Below are 26,990 nucleotides of genomic sequence, written 5' to 3'. Positions count from 1 at the left end.
AATACTTAAACAAATTTTTTTATTTTTTAAATATATAAAAATAAAATGCTTAAACAATTTTTTTATTTTTTAAATATATAAAAATAAAATACTTAAAAAAATTTTATTTTTATAATATCCAAATGGTTAATCAAATTGTTTCTTTTTAATATCTAAATTCTCACTCTTAAAATATTAATTAAATATAATATTAAAATCATAAATTTATGTAAACAAAAAAAGGGTATTTTATTATACAAACTTATAAGATGGTTGTATTTAACTAAACTAAAATATATTTTAACCTTTTTAAAATTAATAAATAAATTAAATAAATTAAAATTATTTATTTAATTAAATATATAAAAATGACTAAAAAGATCCTTAATTTTATAATATCCAAATGTTAGTCAAATCATTACTTTTACAGTATCTAAATTCTCACTCCTAAAATAGTCATTAAATATAATATTAAAATAAAGAATTTATATAAATAAAAAAGGGCATTTTATTATATAAAATTACATTAATAGATTTAAATTTTATTTTAGATTTTTATTTGATTAAACTAAAATAAATTTAAACTTTTAAATTAATAAATGATTTTAAAATTTATTTATTTAAATATATAAAACTAAATTATTAAATGAATACTTACTTATATAATATCCAAATACTTAATCAATTTTTTTATTTTTTAATATCTAAATTATCACTCTTAAATTAGAAATCAAATATATTATTAAAATCATTAATTTATATAAATAAAAAATATAATATTTTATTATATAAAATTACTCCGATTGACTTAATTTTTGTAAGATAATTTTATTTAACTATTTTTTAATTAACTAAGATAACTTTCAATTTGTTTAAATTAATAAATAATTAAAAATTAAATTGAGATTTTTTATTTTAATTAAATATATAAAATTAAATACTTAGATAAATGCTTAATTTTATAATATCCAAATGCAAGAGTGAGAAAGCGAATAAGCGCACCAGTTAAAGTGATGCCTCTACTCCCGTATGCTCTTCGTGTTACCTGCTTGCATCTTCATCCTTTTCGTGTTAACCCGCTTGCTCCTCTTCTTTACATTGTTCATCATCATATTGCTCCTCTTCATCATCTCCATATATCTGCATCTTTGTCTTCTTCATGCTACTCTTCCCACTCCTCTTATTGTGGTACCACTACTTCATGCTCCTCTACATATGGCCACCCATATTCCCCATGTTTGTCCTCAGCATCATGTGATGGCTATTGCAGTAGGGACCGGCTCTGGCTTGCCTCCTAGGCAGAGGAGTACCTATAGTGTACCAATGAACAACCCTTCTAGCCTCTAGACATTGGCCTACAACCTTCTACAAAACAAATACAACCTTATCCTTAAAAAAGAATACAAGTAAAGTAAGGGAATATATAACTAAATATACATTCTTATAAATTATTTTTTGATACAGAAAATATGCTACTATGTTACTTACAAATAAGGTACTAGGTTAAAGATTGATAACCAACTATGTTATAATTTAACATAGATCTATGTTACAACTAGGTTATATTGGGACAATTTCAATGTAATGGTTTAACCTAGACTTATCCTACTATTAGGTTTTGAAAAATCTTAGATTTGGGTGAAAAAATAAGATAAATAAGGAGAAGAAGAGCTTCAAGAGGAGCAACAATTTTTGCCTTGGAGTGTGTGCCTAAAAAGGGACAATTTCTATGTAAGTGATTTTTACATGAAAGATAAAAATGTCATTCAAGACATAAACTTACGTATCTCCTAGAATGCACCTCTAAAAAGTATGAGAATTGAACCATAGGCATATAAATACATTGCCTACCTAACGGTTATCATTTAAGATAAAATATAATATATAAAATAACCAAAATAACCCCTAAATTGATATGTTAACACTCCCCTTCAAGTTAGAGAATCGATATTGTTAGAGTTTGTGATTTGGGTTAAGTACTTGGTTTTTCGCTCCCTAATAAATCGGTCTTTTGGGTTGTATTGGCTAGGTGTTTGACATGGTATCAGAGTTGGGCACGACATTCCGAGTTCGAATCCCGAAGGACAGCAATACATAACCCGAGAATGGTGGGTGTTAGAGTTTGTAGTTTGGGTTAGGTACCTGGTTTTTCGCTTCCTAACAGATCGGTATTTTGGGTTGTATTGGCTAGGCGTTTGACAGATATAAAATAACATGAGTTTGTCACAGAAGGATAGATGTCCACATATTCCCAATGGCTTGGTAAACACATCTCCCAACTAGTTTGAAGACTTCACATATGGAGTTACCACATTTCCTTGTATAATTGCATCTCTAACAAAATGGCATCAACCTCTATATGTTTAGTTTTCTCATGGAATATAAGGTTGCTTGTAATAAAAATGGTTGTCTGGTTATCACATTTCATGAGCATAGGAACTAGTCACTGGAAACAAAATTCAAGAAGAATACACTTAATCGACATAAGCTCACTAACCGTGTGATGCTCAATATTCAACCTCTGCACTAGATTTAGCCACAAGTGTCTATTTTTTACTTTTCCAGCTTACCAAGTTACCTCCAACAAAACAACAATAGCCTGACGTAGACCGTTTGTCCATCTTACACCCAACATAATCAGCATCAAAATATCTAAGTGTATCAATCTGTCCGTTTTGAGTATACAACATACATTTTCTAGGTGTTCCCTTCAAATACTGTAAAATCCGTTGAGCAACTTGTAAATGTACTTTCTACGGTGAAATATTTGGCCAAGTAACTATAACATAAATCAAATTACCTATCAAACGTCATAGTGAGTTCTATTTTTTAGAGCAGGACCCTATGTGTCATGAATATTATGGTTGACTTCTATGGGAATATATACTGGTATAGCACCCAACAAAATATACTCTTGTAGTATATCTAATATATATTTCTTCTGGGAGAGAACCATACATCGTTTGTTGTGGGCAACTTCAATGTTGAGAAAGTATTTGAGGGGGCCTAAGTAATTCATTTGAAAATGTGTAGCCAAGTACTATTTAACTTCTATAATACCTTCAAGATCATGCTTACTCAATACAATATTATTTACATAGACCACCAAAACAACTACACCAATCTTCCTCTTAAGTATGAACTCAAAATGATAACAATGGCTATGGAACCCAACTTGCATTATTACTATAGTGCTAAATTTCTCAAACCACAACCTAGGACTCTGTTTAAATATATATATATATATATATATATAGATATAGATATAGATATAGCCTTTTGTAGCTTATATAACCTAGGACTCTGTTTAAATATCTATATATATATATATATATATATATATATATATATATATATATATATAGCCTTTTGTAGCTTATATACCTACCCTATCTCCCTTTGAGGTTGTTCCATATAAACTTCTTCATATAAATCTCTATACAAGGACTTTTAAACATCAACCTGAAAAGAAGGTCAACCTTTATTAATTGCTATAGAGATTAAGAAACTATCGAAGCAAGTCGGGCCATATGAGAGAATTTCTCAAACACATCAACATTGAAGGTTTGTGTATATTTCTTTGCTACCAGTCGAGCCTTGTGTCGTTCAATAGATTCATCAACATTATATTTTACAATATAAACCCAAAGACACCTCACAATAATAGCTTCTGTCGAAGGATCACATAGACGCCAAGTTCCCCGAGATAGCAAAGCACTCATCTCATCCTCCATAACTTGTTTACACTATGAATAACACAAAGCATCCTACACCGAACGGGGACAAAAAGTCAAGAGAAACATATTTAAAGACAGGATGGAAAGTGCAAGATTGTTTACCTTTCGTTATATAGGCTTATTTATTGGAGGCATTGTAGCAGCACAATGATGGTGGCTATAGACACGAAAAGGCGGAGAGGAAGTTGATGGAGCTTGTACATACAAAATAGAAATTGGAACTGGACTACTTGAGGAAGACTCAAAAGAACCAGGAATAACACTAGGGGACTCAAAATAAGGAGCACGCTCAAAGAAGGTCACATCAGTTGACACATGTCTTCCAGTGAACAGGGTCATAACTTTTGTACCTTTTTTTGTCAACAATAGTACCCTAGAAAGACACATTTGACTGGCAGGTGACAACTTATCAACTAAAGCTCCAAAAATGTGAACAAAACAAGTAAAGCGAAAAACATGAGGTACCACATCAAATAGTTTACAATGTAGTTTTAGAACTTATGAAGGAACCTGGCCATTTAAAACAAAGGAGGGCATGCAATTAATTAAAAAATAAGAAGTTAAAATAGCATTCCCCCAAAATGACTTAGGAATGTTCTTGTGTAGTAATAGTGTCCGAGTAACCTCAAAAAATATGTATGTTTTTACATTCGTCCACACCATTTTGTTGAGGAGTATAAGGACAAGGCGTTTGATGGGTAATACTAAGGGAGGCACAAAAAGTTGAAAACTTATGATTAAGATATTTTAATCCATTATAAGCACGAAGCACATGAACACAAACACCAAATTGATTTTTTATTTAACTAAAAAAAATCAGGAATACATCAAAGACATTTGATTTCTCCCATAGGAGATACACCAGAGTTTCTCAACTAAATTCATCAATAAATGACACAAAATACTTAAAACCAAATGGACTATGAATTTAACATGGACTTCATACATCAGAATGAATTAACTCAAACAATTTGATGCTACAATTAAAACTAACTAGGAAACTGAACCGATGATGTTTTCCCAACTGACACGACTCACAATCAAATGAGATATTTGTTAGTAATGAAGGAAAAAATTGATATAGCTTAACTGGAAACGGATGTCCCAAGCGTAGATGTCATAAGTAGGATGAATTTGTTAGTAGAAAGTACCATAGCTTGAGAAATAAATACATCATCCAACATATAGAGTCCTCCTTTCTCATATCCAAAACCAATTGTCTTCTTCATCTGCAAATCCTAGAAAATACAAGTAGTAGGATAAACAGTTACATAATAGTTTAAAGATTTAGTTATATTACTCACAGACAAGAGATTAACTAGAAACTTAGGAACAAAGAGTTTAAGGATATTTGTGGGGTAGTGTGAACAGTACCCTCCCCCTGAATGGGAGAGGTGGACCTATCAGCCAAAGTAACTCTATAATATGAACAAGATGGATTAATGGGCTGAAAGAAAGAAGACATACCTGACATGTGGGTAGAGACTCCTAAATCAATTATCCATGAAGGAGATTGGGACACATTCAATGCAATCATATATGCACTCGCCATTGTGACACTTGTTGAGGATGAAGGATGAGTCTCTACAGTCAGAGAAGTAGCAGATGATGTAGTCAATTGGCCCATTCGTTGTACTAACTATTGAATTTCTTCATAAGAGCCAATGTGAGAAGAGTTGTCTTGTTTTGTGACTATAAGAGTTGGCCCATGCAGGTTTACCAATTTCTCCCAACATTTTTCAGAAATATGGTTTGACTTAAATGAACACATTTTTTATCTCCCCTATCATTCCGACTATGGCCATGGGTAGACAACGAGAAACTTCTAGCTCTATTATTACATCAAAAAACTTACTATCATATTTGCTAATAGAGGGTAGGCGGTTAAGAGAAATTGCATATGAGAGATTTCTACCTGAGTCATTTCTACTCACTACTACACCTTCAACCTAAAGAGGTCTGCTCTAGGGTAGTCACATCCTCATTGACCAACAACTAAACTCGAATGACATCATACTCAGATCCCAAACCATCTCAAAATCAAGTCACTTAAATCTGATTTTTTTCTCACTAATGTCATCAACGTTCATAGTAAATGGATGGAATGTATTGATTTCCTATAGTACCCCTCTCATCTTTGTGAAGTAATATGTCACCAATCTAATGCCACACTTCATGTTAAAGTATAGCACATACAACTCATAGATTCTTAACAAGTTACTTTCTTGAGATAAAATAGATGTTAAGGTAGTCGACATCGCCTTAGAAGTAGTACAACTCAAAATTTGGTCACTAAATCATGACTCAATAATGTTGACCAACTAGTTCATCACTAAATTGTCTTCAACCACCCAATCGTTAGTAATAGGTATAGAAGAATCATCTATTATGTATTATGTATTACGTATTCGGCCATCCTTATGACCCTCAAATACATCAAAATTGATCGTGACTAATTGACATAATTCAATCCATTTAACCGGATCGTAGTTATCTTAATAGGTTGAGAGAATTTCACATCGGAACCCTTATTAATCCTCTAGAAAATAACTTGCGTGTTAGATTCAGCTATTAAACACCACATACTACTGCAATTCAGTGTAACAATGCGTTAACCAATCAAATAGAAACCTTTTTCCCCAAAAGTCTATGCATGCACAATCAAGTGGGTCTCACAACTGATCCAATTAGTGCAATCCAACGATAATCCCAATCAATTTCCAATGAATAATAATCAACCTCAATAAGCAAGATCAAACATTGAAGAATAAACAACTCAATGACATAAAATTTGGGTGACACATATAAAATTGAGGATGACACAAGAAAGGTAGAAGGAGACAGACAATAGTGAAGAAATTTCTCAAATTAGGATCATTAAATGACTCAAAACCCCAATAATCTTTCAAGTAAGAGTAGTAGTCATGACCCAAGAAACAAAAAATGAAATTTTTACCTATTAATCCAAAAATATCGGAAGATCCCCTAAAAAGGTTGTTAAAGATTGAGAGAAATCTACCCAACAAGTGATTTACCACTCTGATGCCTTGAAAAATTAGAGACTTGGATGAGAAAAGAAGATAAATTACGAGAAGAAGAGGTTGGAGAGGAGCAACAGTTTGCTGCCTTAGAGTACATGCCTAAAAAAGCACACCCCTCTTCTTTTAATTAGGGTTTATGTTATTTTTACATAAAAGATAAAAATACCCCTCAAAACATAAACTTACATATCTCCTAAAATGCACCTCTATAATGAATGAAAATTGAACCATAGGCATATAAAGACACTACCTACCTCACAAACATCATATAGGATAAAAACATAATACATAAAATAACTAAAATGCCCTTGAATTGATTAGGTTTCAACTAACAATACTCATGAGTACAGATTTTGATTTCAAAGCTGACAATCTGAACTCTTAAAGTTACTTTCCAAAAATCAAAATTGTCATATTTACTTTCAATTTCTAATTACAATTCAGCTATCTGAGTACTAGCATCCAATCTATCATAAAACCCACGCAAAAACTAAGAAAAACATTGTAGAGATACACTAAATAAACTATTTTCAATAATGCACTAAACATTCATTGACAATAGTGACCTTCTACATAAAATATTTTACAATGTTACTTACATGCAATGTACTAAATCAAATTATCATTAGGTACTATGTTATCAAATGAATTTGTACCATGTTAAGTAATCATTGTTACGATGTTGTGAAGGGTCCTTCCACCGTTACATCTGAATTCTCAACTATCTATTGTTGCATTGGTCTACCTAGAGACTATTTTCCTATAACTCCCTTAAAATTAATTGACATGTGTGACCTCTTCTATGAAACAAATATGTTACTACATTATGTTATCAATTGACGTGGTACTGTAATATTACTAACTAACATACGTAAAATATCGCTAGATAATTTCCATTATGTTATGATAGTACTTTAGCACACCCTAAAATTTTGGTGACCAAACAGAAAAATAATGAGTGAAAACAACCATCAACACCAAAGAAAACTTATATGTATCTAGAAACTATTTTCATATAACTCATATAACATTCATTGACATATGTGACCTTCTCTATAGAACAAAGGCTCCATTACATCATGAGACTTTTTAAGTCACCCTTAGTGGTCAAACTAATTAATAATAAGTTGGAGCCATTGTTGGAATATGTTGGTAGTTTATGTTAAGACTTGGCTTTCCGCACCTTAATCAACTAGTATTTTCGGGTTATATTGGTTAGGTACTTACATGGTATCAGAGCAGGTTTCGCACGTCCCGCCTTCGAATCCCAGAAAGCCACAAAGAATTTGAGAATACAAGATATGCTAAACAATGTGGTATATAACCACATCGATATCTAATGGTTTAGTATCACCACTTCATAATTCAATACGGGATCATGCTTAAAAAATCACAATTGTCTCTTAGAATCACCATATACGGTTTAAAGTTTGTACTTATGTAATTTTAGTTATTAAATTACGTATTTTTTTAATCAAGACTCGCAAGGAGCTTCAACATATCATCACATGCAAAGCTTAACTTTGTATTAACAAAGTATCAACTAATTTTGACACAGCAAATGACAAATCTCACACTCTCACCACCATCAAATAAAGCATTAAACTCCTAATTAATAGGTTATCCATATTATCCACTTATCCTAAACCCAAGTTTCTCATTCTTCCAACCATGACAATATACACCTTAGCAACAATTCACATAAAATTTTGAAACAAATAACAAAAAGAAGAAAAAACTAAAACAAAATTTTCAAATCTAAAGCAACGAATCCGCACTATCAAGTAAAAAGCAAATGCCATAAAAAATATTCCAAACTGACTCAGAGTATTAGTTTATATTTTTAGTCAGTTTGGATTTGGGAATTCGAACATCTTCAAAGGGTCTCTTTGGAACCCTAGAAAATAAAAGAAAATAAGAATTTGACCATTATTTTTACTAAAAAATAGTTAGTAGAAATAAGATAATGATTAAATTCTATTTTTCACTAACTATTTTTGGGAATAATATTGGTTAAATTCTAATTTTTTCTTTTTCAGAAATGTCTTTTCAATTATTTTTATGATTAATTTATAAAGTTTAAAAATTAAAAAAAAAAATCCTCCCAAGCATTTAATAAAAGAGAGTACCGACTCCCGACTCTTAGTTCTAGACCTCAACGTCTTCGTCAATCTTCAGATCGGAACTAGGGCTTTTTCGTTTTCTTCGGATCCATCTCTGCCAATGGATGCCATTGATTCTGTCGTCGATCCGTTGCGAGAATTCGCCAAGGACAGCTTTCGCCTTGTTAAGAGGTGCCACAAGCCTGATCGCAAAGGTAAATCTTGAATTTCATGAATTATGACGATTTGAGTTGTAACCTGATTTTCTTGTTTCACTTCACCGTGGTAGAGTTCACGAAGGTTGCGCTTCGGACGGCGATAGGCTTCGTGGTTATGGGATTCGTGGGGTTTTTCGTCAAGCTGATCTTCATTCCGATCAATAACATTATTGTCGGATCTGGTTAACTGAACAAGTATGCGACCTGTCCGTTCATCCTTACTAACAGGTATGCGTTCATGCTGGAAACTTTCCAATTATTCATGTGTTTCTTTATTCCTACGGAGGAGGAAATATGACTACATGCCGGGAGTTGTACTATATCTTCTCATCCTGGTTACCTGTTCATCTCGCGATTGTGACGTGCTAGCAGGAATATTGAACAATCTGGACGACGAGAGTCGGATTGGGAAATACCTAAAATTAGTCTATGCTGAAGATGTAGAGATGGATAATTTAGATCCTTACTATCAGTGTTGGCACGGTTGAGCATCCAGGACAAGGCCACCTGAGTAATGGATCTAGAATTTCCTGAAGACAGGGCTTTATGATGGAGGCGTTCTCACTTCTTAATTGCGAAAGTCTCCAACTTTTCACAGTGAAATCGATTTTACCTTGGAACTGTAGAAAACTGTGATGTCAATTACCGGACTCCCTGGGTGCCAGGGTTATAATTCTCTCGTTTTTAAACACATGCTGCTGTTACAGTTTAACCCTCTCTTTTTATACGTTTCTAGTGCTTAATATATTCACTTGCTTCATCTAGAAGACAGTAAACTACATTCTTTGCCTTAATTCAAATAATAATAATAATAATAATTATACTGGAATTTTTTAAACCCATAAGCTTTACAGGCTGATCCACCATTACTACTGTTTAACCGACAATGTCAGTTTACTGAGCAATATATAGCAGCATTTACCATGCTGGATGTTGCCTACTTACGCACCCTAACAAGATTGTTTTAGCTAGTGGTAAACTCTGGTACTGTCTTTCTAGACCAACTCATCTTATACAATTGCAAGCAGTTCCGGTTGATGGAACTGTTTCTGATTCTCCTAAATTAGTGAAGGAAGAAGACTTTTATTCATTGATGTGGTCTTTCACAGAGTTCCGTGAGGCTTGGTTTTTCTTGTTGGGAATTTTATAATTTGTTATTGCTCTTAGCGTCAACTTTTTTTCCAATTCAAAATGAAATCCAAAAAATATAAAAAATTATATCTTGGATATAACTGTTAATATTGTGTAAATATGAGTTCTGCTATTTGCCATAGGTCCAAAGTTGTGTGGTGGCTGGATTGTTAAAATTGTAGTGGATGAAAGTAGAAGCTAATTGTATTGGAGTCTGGACTGCTATTTCTCTTCTAAAAACTTATATTTATCATTTAGAAAAGAATTTTACTTCCAAGGAATAGTGTTGTTTGTTTATTACCAGTTCCCTATAAAAAATTCCACTTCTCATTTTGTTCTTTTACTATGTTGCTAATGATGAAATTGTGGAAAGAAGCATTGCTTATTATTGGTATTATCTAAGCTTTGTGAGATCCATCTTCCATACATATATTTTATTTGATTTATTTTTTTTAGGCTTCACACAATATTCTCTTGGACTTATATCATGTGGTCACAAATAGTAAACTTTCTTTTTTTAACAAAGGTGGTTTTCAACTATGAATGAGAACTTGGTCAAACTAGGTATATTGATGGATAGTATGTATAAGAAATGGTTCCTCGGTTCTGAGTCTTTCCTTGGGCAGCTAAAATTCCTAGATCTCACGTTAGTCAGATCTTTATCTTGTTCTAGGGTCTCTAATATCTTACAACTCACCCAAGATGCAAGTTAGACACATGTTATCTTTGATACTGTGGTGTGTCCAATTGACTCGATAGCAATGAGGCTAAAAAATGTGCAACTATGATTGTCATAGATGAAGTTATAGGTTTTATAGCATCTTAAGTCCAGTGCAAAGCCTGCTGTATTGTGGTTAAATAGAAGTGCTTCAAAGTACCTCGCAAAATATTAATTTGTTCAGTGACTGATCAGGTTTTCTTCCTACAGTTATTTGGTTATTTAACCATCTGGCCTAACTTCACTCATTTATGATGCAGACATGGATGTATTTGGAAGGTGAACTGGTGGAACCGCTTGGTGGAATTTGCCTACTACAGTACCCATTGTTAGGAAAGAAAATTTTGTTCTTTTGCTTTATTTATCCTGTATGAACTGAGCAAAATCCACTGATTTTTTTCAACTGTATTCCTTGTTTACATAATTAGTTTATGCAGAGCAGAATTTTTATTTTCATTTCTGCTTCTTCTTCTTCTGATTTAGTTTTTACTTATCCATATATCTTGATTCATTTTGTGCAACAAAATGGGTGGTTTAAAGCTCTCTCAATGAAGTAGCTTGAATACAGATGGTTAAGATGTAGAGAATCTATCAAGGGGCGTTATTGGAGGCATATCGTGAAGAACACATCTTTGTACATGTTCCTATATCTGTTAGTGCAAATGGTGACTGTTGCGCAGATTCTTGAAACAGTAGTAAGCCTTACGAGAATTCAATATTGCGACCCCAAATAAACGTCTTTCAAGTAGAACTAGCAAGCAAAAGTTAATATTTTAACAGCGCTGCATCATGTTACGTTAGTGCAAATATATTGGATTAGCAACAAGTGCCATCTCCTGGGGTGGGCTGCACCTTTCTTCCAAAATGGGATCCCTTCAGTCGCCTCTTTTTCTTCTGATTTTCTATGGTCTAGTTCCATGCACAAGTGTCCCTTCAGCTTTTGCATCCTAAAACCACTTGTTCCCCAATGATTCAAGAGCAAACAATTGCCATGAACTAGGCCAGACCACCCCTTCAATGACAAACCAAGTGTGAAAAGACGATGCACATAGTAAGGAGACTATCCGGGAAGATAAAAAGGGAGAAGCCACTAACAAGCATTATCTTCCACAACAGTCTGTAAAACATTAAACAAAAATTAGCAGCAGATGTGGGACAGAGAACCAAGAAATAGAAGGCCACTGAGGCTACTTACCCTTGTCTCCTAGACCCATTGGGGTAAATCAGGCTACAGCTGTTACACAAGGGTGAAATGCAGTCCCGCATGCAATCCACTGCCGCTTTCTACCCCGTGGAAGCATGCATCCAGGCACCTTCCGCCACTCCCTGCTTGATACATCATAGGTGACCAAGCGGTTCATCTTTCTTGACCTCAGAGACAACATGAGCAAACCCTTGTTACCCAAACATGTCATTCTCACGTGCTTTCCGTAAAACTCCAAGCACCATATATTTGGCATTCTGTCAACCTCCTTCCACAAGAGAGTCATCTTCTGCAACTCCCATATGCATACACAAGTAGCTGCGTTCTTACTTAACAGCCCCACAAGCATTATCTGCCCTTTCGACTCTGCAAGTGTGTAGTCAGTAAGATGTGGAGGCGGTGGGATGGCAAATTCCTTCCAAACCCTAGTGGCCATGTTGTAGGATATGATACCATCAGGATCTGAACGCATGACATAGAGAGTCCCACCAACGGAAACAGCTTGTGATTTGAAGTTCAAACAGAGTGGAAGCCTTATGTTGGATGGCATGCTTCCAGGGCGTGTCCAGCAGTTTCTCTCTGAGTCATAGACTTCATGTTCCCCATTACATCCCAACCACATGATCTTGTATCCACTGCTGGTTGAATTTCCATTAAGAGTCATACCCACAGCCACACGGAACCACACACGAACGGACCTCGCTGGTAGCTCTCTAAACGACTGAGTCAAAGGGTTACAAACATAAAAGTTTCTATGGCCAATGTCCAAGAAACAGACAAGACCACCAGCTGAGGCCACAGGGAGAATAATTACTTTTGCAGGCAAAGAAGGGATCTTTGGGTGGTGCCATTTTTTGAGAGAGGGGTCATACATTGCTCCACTGTTGACATTTTCATGGGTGATGGTGTAGAACCAGGGATGGGCTTGTGGAATCTCTTCACAGTGTTGAGAGAAACTCTTTGAGCTCAGCAAAGAGTTCCATTTCCGGCAAACAGATTGAAATCGGAAAAATGTGGCAATTGGAAGTCTTGCAATTACAGCTTCGAAAAGGTCCTCCGGCAATTCTTTCCAAATTTGCTGCTCCATTTCACCTGAACTACTGGTGGTGGGCATTTTCTCTCGGGTGGCCCTATCTCTTCGAGACTTCTTGGCAGGAGGAGACTTCACAGCTTCCACCATTTTTAAATTGCTTGATCTTCCGCCCCCCACTATGAGGCTGCAGTAACCATCATACACAGAGGTTTCACCAAGATTGAGAAAACACCATCTATTCATAGACAACACATGGTTAGTACAATAGATAACATTATAGTATGCATTCTTTTATGCTTATAAGCCCAGCATCTTAATTTTTTTTCCGTACTAATTAATTTAAAATCCACTTAATACTGAGAACACGCAGCATATTACAACTATAAGCACATCAGAAGTATACTGGTTTTCATTTGCATTCTTCTTGTTTTATTGATTTATGCAAGTGACAAATATGAGATATTACCCAGATGGTGCTACTAGAAAACGTCAATATGTACATGAACACAGTAAGTTGCTCACCAATGTAAGACAGCAAGTACTCTACTTAAACACTATCCCTACAGGCCAACCTGCTAAACCATCCAAGCAAAAGGTTGACAGTAACTTAGAAACAAAAAAGAATCTACATCAATTTGTTACCCTTTGATTCTGCTGAATTACTTTCACCATTTATTCTGACCACAAATAAGGTTGAAGGGGACAAAGATGTCAGATGAAGCTAATCCACAACCCTCTCTTTCACAATATGGGCATGTGGACCAGCAAAAAATGTTAAGAAGGAACCCTAGATATCCAACACACGTGGAAAAGTATTAGAATAGGGGTCTTGATTCTGCACTTGTCTGATTTCTTGTTCCTTTTTTAACCAAAACAGTGAACAATGGCATTGTAATAAGCGAAACAAAATATAGAAGGGACCTATGGGAGCATAAATTCGTGAGAGAGAAAAAAAAAACAGACCAACAGCAGACTGGCTAATGAAACCCTAATGAGCTTAAGACCAGGAAGGATGGTTCACAGTTTGGCATGTTGAGCCAGCATTTCCAAAAGAAGCAGATCATTCTCCCACCACCAGTTGGCCCTAGGATGCCTTTTGAGGTAGCAGTAAAGGATCATCCAGCTTTGAGCCAAACCATATCTTAACTCAGAGGAGGTAATATCTCAGAAAAGATTTTGGGGGAGTTTATGCACAGAGCAAGTAGATCTCCTAGGAAAAGAAAATGGAAGTCCAATGAACAGCTACCTCCTTTCTCAAGAAAATGTGGTTTTTTGTATTAGTGCATATAAATGAAATTACTATTAGAAAGGGTGGGGACACTTGAATATTCAAATCTAAGGTTGAGGTGCAAGATGACATAATCTTACTTCAGCTTAATTAAACATTCTCCAGAGAATTTTAACTTCGAAATTTTGGATGAAATTTCAATTTATTCTCATTCCATACATAAACAAGGTGATTCACTAGCTCTAGTAATTTAGATCCACCAGAACTCTTCACATGCAATAATGCATTTTCTTTCTATGCACTAACAGGGCTTTGCGGAGAAGCCTCCACTATGTACACCAACAGAGAATTCACTTTCCCTCCCAACATTCCCCATGCACTAACAGGGCTTTTCGGAGAAGCCTGCACTCTGTGCTAGCCTAGTAGAGAACATAAAGAAAGATTTTCCAGTCACTTTTCCACTTGTCCTAGATTTCCATTCAAGGTATAATTATTTCTTTCTTTCAAATGGCCCAAGAAACGGCCACTAAAGACAAATATCAAAAGGATCCAGACATATTTAGCAGGAGGCATAACATTTTTTTTAATTTTCTTTTCCTTTTATTTATTTATTTGTTTAAATTAAGGGGGGAGAGGGGGGAGAGTGGGCAGGAGAGAACAAGTGGACTTCTTATTCTTTTAACATATTTGGTTTGAAGTACGGCAAGAACTGTAGCAACACCACAACGCAAGCAATGCAAAACAAAACAAGTCTACAAATAGAAGCTAAAGGCTTAACAAAAAAATACTAGACAATAATGAACTAGAAAAAACATGCTTAGCAGATGACTAAATCCAACATGTCCACTAATCCTAATCCACTGGCAATCATTGATTGGAAAAAAGGCTTGGGTGAGTTTCATGACAAACAGAACAGAAAACTAAAGACCAGCACCTTTCTTTAGAAAGAAGAAGAAAAAAGCACTTGACTTAAGGCTATCTCAATGAAACTTCAAAGATACCACAGTTAATGTGCTTCTGGAATTTGAGTTTGATCATATACCGGAAAATTCTAGAGGAAACTGAAGAAATTATTTAAACAGACCCATTTATAACATACCAAATAATTATAGAAAAGTGGATTCGAACTTCGAGAATGCCAAGCAGAGGTTTTTAATAAGTTGAATCTTAAGATGGAATCAGAAAAAAGAAGTTATGAGTACAATGTAGCGATTTTGAGCAAACTCGACCAGAAATTTTGTATTACACTCCTAGACCTGGAGCAAAGACTGGACCCCCAATAAGTAAACAAATTGTAAAATTTGAAATTTTCAACCCTTACCTGAATTTTACCCTCTAAAGTGCTGGATATAGGGATAAAATGAAATGACTAATCTGAACAGATATTAGTACCTTGCCTTGCAAGAAGCATAATATCAATTGAATCCTCCACCTTTTCTAACTGACTACATTGCCTTCGTCTTCAAGTAGTACAAGTAAGAATCCTCATTCTTATTTTATTTAGGAAGGAAAAGTTCAATAGCATATACATGGTTCCAGATTAAATTATTTAGAATGCACAAAACTCCAAAAAATATTGCATCTAACATGAGTCTCACAAAAGTACAAACTACTGTACTTGGCCTGGAGTGGTCATTTTGGATGCAAATCAGACACTTGTCTGGGACTCGGCCAGATCGAAGATGACTAACCTGAGATGCATGTTAATTCACTGGGTTGACCATGGGCCAAATAGTTAAGGGCACACAGCATTACTTCAACATGTATGAATTTTATATTGACAATGAAACTACAAGCACTACTCAATAGCCCATAAAGCAGTTAAAAATTGTGAAGGATGGGAAAGGACAGCAAGAAAAATGAGAAACAAAATAAAATAGGAAATCATGGATCTTGATAAAATTGAACCACTGAATCTACAAAGTGAGGCCTTGCAGAGATGAAGCAAGTGAATGAAACATAAACTATTCAACTTTGACCGACTCAAAAGTTCAGAAAAACAAACTAGCCACATTCTAATAGTCTGGAGTTTCTCAAAAGCCAAAAAGTTTCAAAAGTCTGATTTCCTTTACTAATGAACTTAAAAACAGCAGTAAAAGAATTAAATTTGAAAAAGAAAATGACAATTGAACCAAGTGGCTCTGAAAAGCAAGTAATTGACTTCTTAAGGACAAATTACCGTGTCTTAGACTTACAAACATAAGTCAGAAGGCGTTTTAGTTGAGAACATTCATCACAGATATTGAAGCATGAACCCCCTGCAATTCAGGCTTAAATTTAGTTCAGTAATACCATTCTGAGGTTCAGATAGTCTCCATTAATTAGCCCATTCTAGCTCGATTTATTAATTAACCTGACAGAAGACTTGTACTGCTCTGAACCATAACCATTTTCCAACTAATCAATTTGTTCTTCACTTCGAAGGACACCTAAGCCCTGATTCCATGGTACAATGCCCCCCGTCCTGACTAATCAATTAACATTTCCATCTAAGTTTTCTCCATCTCTAACCACAATTCCCTTAGCCTTATATTCCCCCTACCTCTTAGACTTTTCACTTTCAACTTTTAAGGAGATTACAGAGGCAACCAATATATACTAGGAACAACGTAAATAATGATATGATATAAATTATATTACACAAAATGAGAAACTAAATAGCTTCTATACACCATTCTCACACCTACAAATTTTGGATTAACAGCTTATAGTATGTTACTGGATCGTCACTTCAACATCACCCGACAGCTTGAAAGCCATGGCAACAAAACGATAGTTCTCACTACCAGATTTATCTTCCTATGAATGATTTCAAAGCATCAATCAACTCAACAACGCATTGTGTCCGGTAAAGTTGGAAGGGGCGGTATATGCTTAGGACTGAGAGAAAATATCTCTCTTTTGTCCCTCCTGACTGCCCAAAAAATCAAACAAAATAGAAGAAGTGGTTCTTGTCAGGAGAGTTGTGTAGCATCAGAGACATCTTTATCTGAGAAGGAAGCTTCGTTGCTAAAAGCTAGGTACCAGTACCAATACCAACACTAAGATAAGAGCTCTTTTGAGGAACAAATACTGCTAAACTTATCATAAGCAACGGCGGAAAAGCAGCAACAGATATACACCATAAATCACATAATAATGCAATGAAATCAAATATATTCCATAAAATGAAAAAAAAACACATAGCTTCTATAGAACATTCTCACTCCTCCCAGCCTTGCCATCCAACCCTCAACACCTCACGCTTAAAAAATTAACAGACTGTGAACCATTTCACTAAGCCTGCATCCACGACAACTTTCCTCCAAAAGAAGCCACTGAACGCCCCTCTAGATTGCAAAGATAAATTAATTGCTACAATTACACAGTGTGAGGCAAGAGAACTCCAATCTGAAGGCTCAAATAAGAATAGGACAGGTAAAGATCTCATATCTCCTTCTGAAGTTCCTCTTCAAAGCAAAGCAGTTCAGGTTGTTCAGATCCCTTTGTAAATTGCAGTAGGAAATCAATATTGAGAGGGAAGTGAATATGGACATGCGCTCACAAAATCTGTTCTTATTTTTGCATTTATGTCTCCCATCAAAATGGTTCCTCACCACAGTCCAACTGCTGCTCGGTTATTTCACATCAATTATGAGCAAGAAGAGTTCAACACCTCATAGTCTTTTTCCTTTTTCTCAGTGTTGATAAATAGATAACTTCCATAGTAAGGAAAAATAATTTGATTCTTTTGGTGCCTATGAAAAAATTGAATTGTAATGCAAAAAGAATAAAAATTATCATCTGGACATTTCAGTAAGTTTCTCTGAACTGGAGAAGGGAAACATAAAAAGCTTCGTGCACACAAAAAAATTCACTACCATGAAAACAAAAGACAAATGCCCATCCGAGCATCATTCTATACTAATACCATTTCACTCCAATAATGGAGAACTAAAACCAAAACCTGAAGTTTGAACTTCTCCAGCCCCAAATTTGAGGCAAAAAAAGTTTCAATTAATGTCCACAGAACAACTTCCTAATTCAAACCACAAATCAAATCTCTAATTAGGCTGGAGCAACATAAAGAGCATAAACTCTTTAGAAATAATAAATGATTGTAAACATCAATCTACGAATGGTCAACTGATTATTGACGGAAATTTACATCATATACACGGGCAAATAAAAAAACCTTAACTTTTGTCAACAACAATCAACAGCGCCAAAGACTAAATATTCTAGAACGGTCAGACAGCAAGCCAGAATTCCAGAGGAGGAAACACAAAGAGTTAAATGGATAACAGAAAAGATTGGTTATGCGAGCTAATAAGATTCTAACAATGACACCACACCCTGGTTACAATTCCAAATACGCCGCCAATTCGATATCACTACGCCGTAAAATGCTTCTACTCTGCTATTCAAATAAATAAATAAATAAATAAATGAAGAAAATGCTTCTACTCTCTTACAAAGCCAAAAGGCCAACAAATTCATAGGAAGCCTCTTTCCTACATAAAGAAGAAAAGAGGAGGAAAAAAGTCAGTTTACTGGATCATTGACTTAAAAATCGGCACAAATAGTCCACCACAAAACCTACGTGGTAAAGCAACAGCTGCAAAAACGGAAACCGTACCAAATCCACCAAAAAAAAAAAAAAAATGCACAAACTGAGAAACCAAAAGCGCAAACAAGGCCCGGAGAGAGAAAGAGAAGCTACCTCTGGTCTTGATGGTGGTGATATGGAGGCGAGCCGTACAGTTCCCAGAGCTCCTGAATCTGTCCAATGAGTTGTCTGAGCATCGCCACCCCCTCCATTCATTCATTCCTTCCCACCCACCCTCCAATCCTCTCTACCCTCCATTCTCTCTCTCTCTCTCTCTCGCAGTCTCGCCTCTTCCTTTCCTCTTCGCTCTCTCAATTTCCTCCCTCGCACTCTGGCGCTCTCATTTCCCCCATTCGCCTTTTTCCACGTCATCGATGAAGGAGTAATTATTGTTATATTGACCAGCTGAGCAAATGCGCATTTTAATTAAATAAATTACGGATACACCATTGGTAGGTTGTTTGTCTCTAACTGCCCCTTGAGATTCCTTAATGTTGGAGTTTGTCCCCTCGCGGTGCCTTGGGGCTTCGGGCACTGTGTTCGTTTTTAATGCCCCCATTGTTTTCTCTATTTTCTGAAATGCCATTATTATTTTCTTTGCTTTTATTGATGGACGAAATTATAGGAATATGAGCGTGTATTTTTAAAAAGGGGAAACCGTAACAGGAGGAACGGAACCTAAACAGCTCAGCGGCCCAGATTCCATCTTCGCAGGTGTGATTGAGCGTCGAATCTTACGTTTTCCGACGAGGGTAGTTTAAAGTAGAACAATGACTGGCGGGTCCATTAAATCAAAAGCGGAGTGGGCCCAACCCAATGGGAATGGTAGCTAGTAATCACTGCCCAAATGCCGAAGAAATAAATTTCCGGGCCCACCTTCCTCGGGCTTCAATCTTTCCCATCTAATCTAATCTACTGTTTCCGAGAAAACAACATTAACATATACTTTTCGTCATGATGATGGTAGCAGAATTAAATTTCCCGTGTGGGCCCCCCATCTGTGACGGAGCCCACTTGTTAGGAAGAAGGCTCAACACGGCTCAAAAGTGACGGGTTGGGCCAGAATGGTCTGATCGGTCCAAGGGTTTTAAATTTAGTAACTTTTTTAAATATTTCATTAAATGGCTAGATTTAAGGACCGGACCGGTGGGTGCTTTGAATGGGACCAGAAGTGGTGGGCCCGAACAGAAGAGATTTCATTATTGTCTCGTGCAAATGCGTCACGTTACATGATTAATCCGGCTTTTGGGTCCTAAAGTTTCACACCAACCCTTTCATTCGGTCGTGCAATCAAAATAAAGGTGGGCCCATCTGGATGAGTGACTTCCTCTCTCGGGCCCACCTTCCTAAAAGGTTGTCTCACGCCAGAATTTCTTTCGTTTGGGCCCCACCACCCCCCGTCATCATCGTCATCCGCACGTGTGAGCCTGTGTACGGTAACGATCATAAGGTCGTGTGTTGGCGAAGTAGGGAAGTATGAGCACTCCACGGTTTTGGTCAGGCAATCAAGTAAGAAAGAAAAAAAAACGATTAGTGGGGCCCATTCACGGGGCCGAACACTTCTTTTTGTGAAACTTCCCGGAAAGGCACGAAACCAGTAATTATATCTTCAAGGAGGGGGTCCCATGATGCAGAATAAACCCAATGAAATATGAAGGCAAGTTTATTAGAATTTGAAGGCAAGGAAACATCAATACTTAGTAAAGAGTATTGAAATATGGATATTGTTTCAATGATGATGTCTTCACCAAAAGATTGATTTACTATGGGAGGAACAATCGAAACACCTTGAATAAGTGAAGGGACGGTGAGTAATCTTTTTTTGTTTACTATAATACTAGTATTAGTGAAATCATTCAAGTAACCAACAAAGGAAAACAAGTGGTGAACTATCGTTAATTTATTTCATCGGGTGGGTAGAGGAATAACCGCTATCTATACTGTAGAAAATGCTAAAAGAGGTAAACCCTTTGTATCAATTCATTAGATACAAGTTTTCTAGTAGAGTAGCTAGACTTTAGTACAAAAAAAGAGTACTTGACCATTACAACGATTGTATTACTGTGGATTTATGTGTTGCCTATTTTTTAAACATAGTTGTTCAATAACATTTTGGATAGATAAAAAAGAGCACTAAAGATTTTAAGATATTGGGTACTCAAAGAGTTGAGAAATTTGAAGAAATAACTCGTCAATTAATAATTTATTGCAAAAAGAAAGTTGATTTTGGATTGTAAAACCCGATGAAACTTCACCTTTAAGATGTATTTATACGTTTGAGACAACATGAAAATTTAATATGCAATCGTCAACCGAAGAAGGGTGAAAATGTCAAATGAAATATGCTCAAGATTGGTGGTGTTTTGTGTGTCAATAAGTTATTCTTAGGTACTAAATAGCCCACATTGATTATTTTATTAATAAAAATGTTCGATATTAACATTAACTATGTGGAGTGAGTCCATAGATTATACTATTTCCTTAATGGCACAACCAATGCTTAGCAAATTTAACATGTATTTAAAGAATTATTCTTTAATTTATGATATTGGAGGTATGAGGTGGACATAGTTGGGTTTTATTATCGTAAATTGTACAAGGATGAAATAGAAGAAAATTGTAAATGTTGTGAATGTTTTTATATGTTTTTGAGAGAATTTCGAAAAAAAAAAATAAGGGAATGTCCAATGTAGAGATAAATGTATCTTCCACAAACATGAATCATGTTAAAGAGAGTAACCTATTCTAATTTGAGTGAACTAGATTTGACACGCAGAAGAAGAAGAAGAAGGGAGAAGAAGAAAGAAAGATGAAAGAAGGGAAGAGACGATGAAGACAAGACTTGTAAAAGGCACAAGTTGGGGTGAATATTTGGGTTTAGAGAACAGCTCAATGATCCTCCTCCCCCTCACTATATTTTACTTATACAGGTTTGCTTGAATGTCCTAGTGCATAAGCAAGTAAAAAAATAACTCTCAACTTATAACTAATTACAACCTATATCTCTCACTCTCTTAATTACATAATATAGCATTTAGATGTCTTCAACGCTCTAATCTATTCCAAATATTTTAGTAGTCTTACATGTAGTTACCCGATTGAACTCGTTTGGTCCTAAGATACATAATAATAGGTTGAAGGCCTTGGAGTTTGTTTTGAGCTACTCCTTATCTTCCCTAGTGAGCTCTACGAAGTCCTTTGTGACTAAAATGTCATTTTCCAACTTTTAGGCTTGAAAAGGTTTATTCTTAGTCACATACCATATGTACCAATCTATGGATTAGAGGAAGAATTTCATTTTTACCTTCCAATACCCATAATTAACTCCATTGGATAATGGGGGACGGTTGGCGGATTGTCCTTTGGGAAGGAACAATTTGTCTTGAGATACCATCTTAATCGGATTTCAAAATCAAATAGATTTTGATTCAAATCATGTTTTTGCGTACTCTAATACCAATTGTTGACCCGTGTGTGAGGAGGGGGACTAATCATGCTCTATTAGGTGGAATTTACATCAAAGAGATTTCGACACTCTTTAAGCCACATGTAGCTCAAATAAATAATTTACAAAATAATCTCTCCAAGAGATTGACTAGATTCTAGCTCTAGCTAGACCATTTCTATCTTGATTTAATCAAGTTCTAGTTGAGCCTATCTCAAAATAAAATACAAAATAAAGGTCAAACTTACTCCCTTTATCAATTGGATAGAAACCTTCTCCTTTGAGTAATCTAAGCCTCCAACCTTTTTAGCACAATAAAAGATGTTGGAGCTTGTCTAACAATGGAGAGGATATGCGACAAGAGAAAGGAATTTTTCTAGAGTTCGGCTCACTGTTTCTCTAAAATATATTTTAGAAATATTTCGAAGGGATTGAGAATAAATATTTGTGGATATACCAAAAAAGGCTCATTAACTTTTCAATTGGATGTTTGGTAGGGTATTTATAAGTTCCCAAACCCAAACTAGCAATTTTTTGCCCAATTTCAAAAAGTCGAGTTTACATTGATCGATTAGTGTGAAGTGGATAAATGATCAAAGTTAGTATTTTATATGAAACAAATGACTGTTTCTGCCAATCTGCTAGAGGAAAGAGGAAACGGATAATTAAACGAAAGGCTAACATTACCTGTTCATATATGTGCAGTGGTAATTAGAACCTGGAGGTCTCTAGCTTGGTTCTTTTTTCTTTTTGTTAAATTACAGTCCATGTCTGGATGTAGATCTAGTGAATTTTATCCAAAACAAAAAACAAAAAAAGAAGTAGATCTTATGAGCTTGTTTTCTTTTTTCTTCTCAGAATATCTCCTTAGCCTGTGATGTGGGTTATTAAAAAAAAGAACTTCTAATGCGTTAATGAAAACAGATAAACGTGTATCCAAAGATTGAGAAGCCTGAAAACCCAGATAATTACAAGGTAAGGAAGAGGGAGTACTTCAGAATGAGACTAGAATGACGCAAGAGAAGACAGGAGGGTATAGTTGATCCCCAACTCGTATTGCCTTCTACAAAGGACATTGTTGTAGAGAATCCAATTTGTTGATTTGTCTTAAAATTCTTTTACATCCTTTACCGTAGTTTCTTTTGATATCTTTAAATTGGTGAACTAAATAGGTTTCTTTTGTGAAAATGGATTAATCAAAATGTATTTTGTCAACAAAGCCTAATTGTTAAAGCGTATATTCTAATTGATCAAGTTGTTTTAGTTTGAAGTTTTCTTTGACTTCTACATTAAACAATATATCAGAGAACTAGTAGTCTGCTATTTTTATTTTCTTATAGATAACAAAATATCACTTTGTGGATGTATAAATGAGCCGGTATGTGAAACAATACCTTTGTAAGTATTGTACAATAAAACAAAGAAAATTACAAGTGATGTTGTTAAAATACCAGTTCAGGGTATTTTGGTTATTTTTCATATTATTATTTTTATCATAGTCTAGGTATGTTGGATGGATAATGTTTTTATATTCTTGTGGTTTAAATTGCATTCAAAGCAGAGAAGCATTTTAGGAGATATGTGAATTTTTGCATTTAAGGGTATTGTTATTATTAATGTAATTATGACTTAAACCTTCAAATAAAAGGAGGGTAATGTTATTATTAATGTAATTATGACTTAAACCTTCAAATAAAAGGAGGAAGCTCTAGTTTTTTTGGCACAAACTTCAACATAGCCAAGCTTCTTTTTGTCCTCTCTTTTTGCTCTTTTCTTTCATTCATTTTTTTCTAATCTCTTAATTTTCATGGTATCAAAGCAATAACGTCAATCTTGGGTAGATTTCTTCCATTTTTGTAACTCTCTTAATATTTAGTTACTCCATTGAACGTTCTTCCCAGAAATTTAGACTGATAGAGTAAAAATCTCTACCATAGCCTATTGATTAGTGGTCACTACTCTTAACTGAATGACTATTGGGATTTGAAGCCATTCAATACTCTCTACTAAAAGCCTTGCTTCATTATTGCCTACAGCATTTCCAATATTTCTTGCATCTTCTATCTAGAAGTCCGCATCATCATAATTTCATGTAATTCAATAATTTGCAATCAATTTGTTATCTTAATTGCTGAATATGAGTACCGGATTGCTAACAGGATACATTGCTTGTTGTTTTATCCTAATTGAGTTGATTGTAGGGACCACTTGTTGTGCAGGGAAAATTAAATTGGGGAAAGTGATTCTATTTGGTGATTGATGTCATATTCGATTGAATTGTGATTTGTTTGTGGAATTAAATGGTTGAATCTAGAATAGAAATTGCTATCCAAATGATAATTAGAGCTCAGATGGAAAACACTCTCAAACTATTCAGATAATCACAATATGATTGATTAGATTCAACTATATGAATTGGTCAAGGTGTATTTTGATGTATTTGAAGGCTATAAGGATGACCAAATATATTAGACATGATCCCCCTATAACAATTATTGAAGATTGAGAGGTAGAAGATAATATAGTTATGATTTGGTTGGTGAACAGTATGGAGTCATGCTTTAGTGACTAGATTTTGAGTTAGGGTATAATAAAGGCAATGTAGACTACCTTGAAGTTTATTTTATCTCAAGAGAGTAATTTGTATCAAATCTATATATGTCATGTCCTTTAATATGGAGCGCGGTGATAGATCAATGAAAAATTATTTCACTAAGATGAAAAGTGTGTTGCAAGAAATCAACACAATTCATCGATTTATTGTGAATGTTGAGGACATTTGTAAGAAAGAAAATCAAATTCAAGTTGCCAAGTTTATAGATAAGTTAGGTTCTAACTACCGTGACTAGAGCCTGATTATTGGTCAATGAAGACGTGACCACCTTAGAGCAAACCTTGAATAGGGTTCTTCGGGCAGAAGATATTGTAGTGAATAAACATGAAAAAGATAGAAATCTATTAGATGTTGTTGTTCTTAACCTTTAGTTATCTACTGGCAAGTTCAATGGTAATTTTTGTGGTGGTAATAATAGAGGTAGAAGTTTCTCTTTCTCTACAGTGGTTGTAGTCGAAACAATAAAAGGAATCGAAAATACATTCATTGTCGTAGGTCATACCATATTTTTGATAAATGTTGTGAGAAATTTGGTAAACTTACCAAGGCCAGTTCTATAGTCACAAACAAAGATGTTGCTTCTCACATTGGTTCATATGAAGAGATTCAATAATTAGTACAACAATTGGGCCAATTGATTACACCATCTACTACTCCTACCATTATGTCTTATATTTCAGCCTCTGTGAATACAACAATAGCGAGTACAAGTATGATTACAATGAATGTGTCTCATTGTCCCTCCTAGGTCATTAATTCAGGACCCTCTACCTATATGTTAGCTATGTCCTCCTAATTTTAATTAATTAATCTATTTCTTTAATATCATTTAGTTACTTTAGTTGATGGGTCTACCTCTCCCACTTAAGGAAGGGTACTATTCCTACTACTCCAATATTTCCTTGGGTTCAGATATATTTATTCCAAATTTTCCAATCAATCTCTTGTTTGTAAGTCACATTACTTAGTCTTTAAACTACTCAGTAACATTTTATCCTACTATGTTTCTTTTTCAGGATTTATAGATAAAGAGGACAATTAGTTTTGAATAGGAGAAAGGAGGGTTCTACTTGCTAGATGATGTTTCTATTCTGAGAGTTGTGACAGTTACTACTACTGATTCTTCTTACTTATGATATGTAAACTTGAGACATCCATTATCAATTAAGTTGCATCAGTCTTTCTCTTCTTTGCCAATAGAGATTTCCTTTGATTGTGAGTCTTCTCAGTCAGGAAAACATCGTAGAGCAAGTTTTCCAGTTAGTTATGGTCATAGTACCAAATTGTTTGAATTAGTACATTTTGATGTATGGGGTTAGTGTCGGATTCATAATCGATTTGGTTTCAACTTTTTTGTGTCGTTTATATATGATTTTAGTAGAGTAACTTGGGTGTATCTTTTATTGAAGGAATCCGAAGTATTTGATGCATTCTTGAATTTTTTAATGAAATAAATAATCAATTTGGTGCATGTGTTCATGTTCTTCGTACTGATAGTGGATTGGAATATCTTAATCTTATGTTTCCATCACCGAACATAATAACAAACCCCTTCTTGAGGTTACTAGGTCGTTATTATAGCACATGAATGTACCTGTGTCTATTTTAGAGGATGTAGTTTTGACTTCTTGTTTCTTAATTAATCGTGTCCCCTCTTTTGTTTTTGCATGGTCAATTTTCTCTACAAGTTTTGAAACCAAATAGTAAGTTGTTTGATGTTGTTCCTAGTATTTTTGGGTGCACGTGTTTTGTACACATGTTGGAGATTTCAATTGTTAAGTTGTTACCTCGGTCTGTCAAATGTGTCTTTCTGGGATATTTTCGTCAGCAAAAGGGTACAAATGTTATGACCCCATTCGAAAAAAGACATGTCAATTGATGCGAGTTTCTTTGAGCATATTTCATATTTTGTATCATCTATCGCGCTTCCTGTACTTTCTGAATCATCTTTG

General features: G+C 34.9%; 2 protein-coding genes across 3 annotated transcripts; one reads left to right on the top strand and one right to left on the bottom strand.

The window, feature by feature from the left end:
* The first annotated feature begins 8,918 nt into the window (after positions 1 to 8,918).
* LOC137963707 (protein transport protein Sec61 subunit gamma) lies at positions 8,919 to 11,382 on the top strand. Its single transcript, XM_068810877.1, has 3 exons — positions 8,919 to 9,074; positions 9,149 to 9,305; positions 11,187 to 11,382. Exons 1-2 carry the CDS (start codon positions 8,981 to 8,983, stop codon positions 9,262 to 9,264), a joined length of 210 nt encoding a protein of 69 aa, XP_068666978.1. The 5' UTR covers positions 8,919 to 8,980; the 3' UTR covers positions 9,265 to 9,305; positions 11,187 to 11,382.
* A 240-nt stretch (positions 11,383 to 11,622) lies between these two features.
* Positions 11,623 to 19,323, bottom strand: LOC137963890 (F-box only protein 6-like). Of its 2 annotated transcripts, XM_068811118.1 has the most exons (3): positions 19,094 to 19,323; positions 12,122 to 13,398; positions 11,623 to 12,043 (listed from the first exon to the last, which is right to left on the bottom strand). In XM_068811118.1, exons 1-2 carry the CDS (start codon positions 19,189 to 19,191, stop codon positions 12,150 to 12,152), a joined length of 1,347 nt encoding a protein of 448 aa, XP_068667219.1. In that variant the 5' UTR covers positions 19,192 to 19,323; the 3' UTR covers positions 11,623 to 12,043; positions 12,122 to 12,149. The 2 variants fall into 2 exon arrangements, with proteins under 2 accessions (XP_068667219.1, XP_068667218.1); XM_068811117.1 differs by having other exon boundaries at positions 11,623 to 13,398.
* Between the last annotated feature and the right edge of the window lie 7,667 nt (positions 19,324 to 26,990).

The sequence above is a fragment of the Aristolochia californica genome, unplaced genomic scaffold (genome assembly GCF_029961685.1).
Source record: "Aristolochia californica isolate CCGP_79_NKW_82.1479 unplaced genomic scaffold, dmAriCali1.0.hap1 SCAF_4, whole genome shotgun sequence".
In the NCBI taxonomy this organism is placed as follows: domain Eukaryota; kingdom Viridiplantae; phylum Streptophyta; class Magnoliopsida; order Piperales; family Aristolochiaceae; genus Aristolochia; species Aristolochia californica.
The sequence above is the reverse complement of the archived record's forward strand: the minus strand, read 5'-3'. Positions and strand labels throughout refer to the sequence as shown.

Bases quoted from the DNA above. Each gene is read 5' to 3' on its own strand.
- LOC137963707 (XM_068810877.1), top strand. From the start codon at position 8,981: ATGGATGCCATTGATTCTGTCGTCGATCCGTTGCGAGAATTCGCCAAG. The intron at 9,075-9,148 runs GTAAATCTTGAA...TCACCGTGGTAG, and splicing joins CCACAAGCCTGATCGCAAAG to AGTTCACGAAGGTTGCGCTT.
- LOC137963890 (XM_068811117.1), bottom strand. From the start codon at position 19,191: ATGGAGGGGGTGGCGATGCTCAGACAACTCATTGGACAGATTCAGGAG. The intron at 13,399-19,093 runs GTAGCTTCTCTT...GTCTATGAATAG, and splicing joins CACCACCATCAAGACCAGAG to ATGGTGTTTTCTCAATCTTG.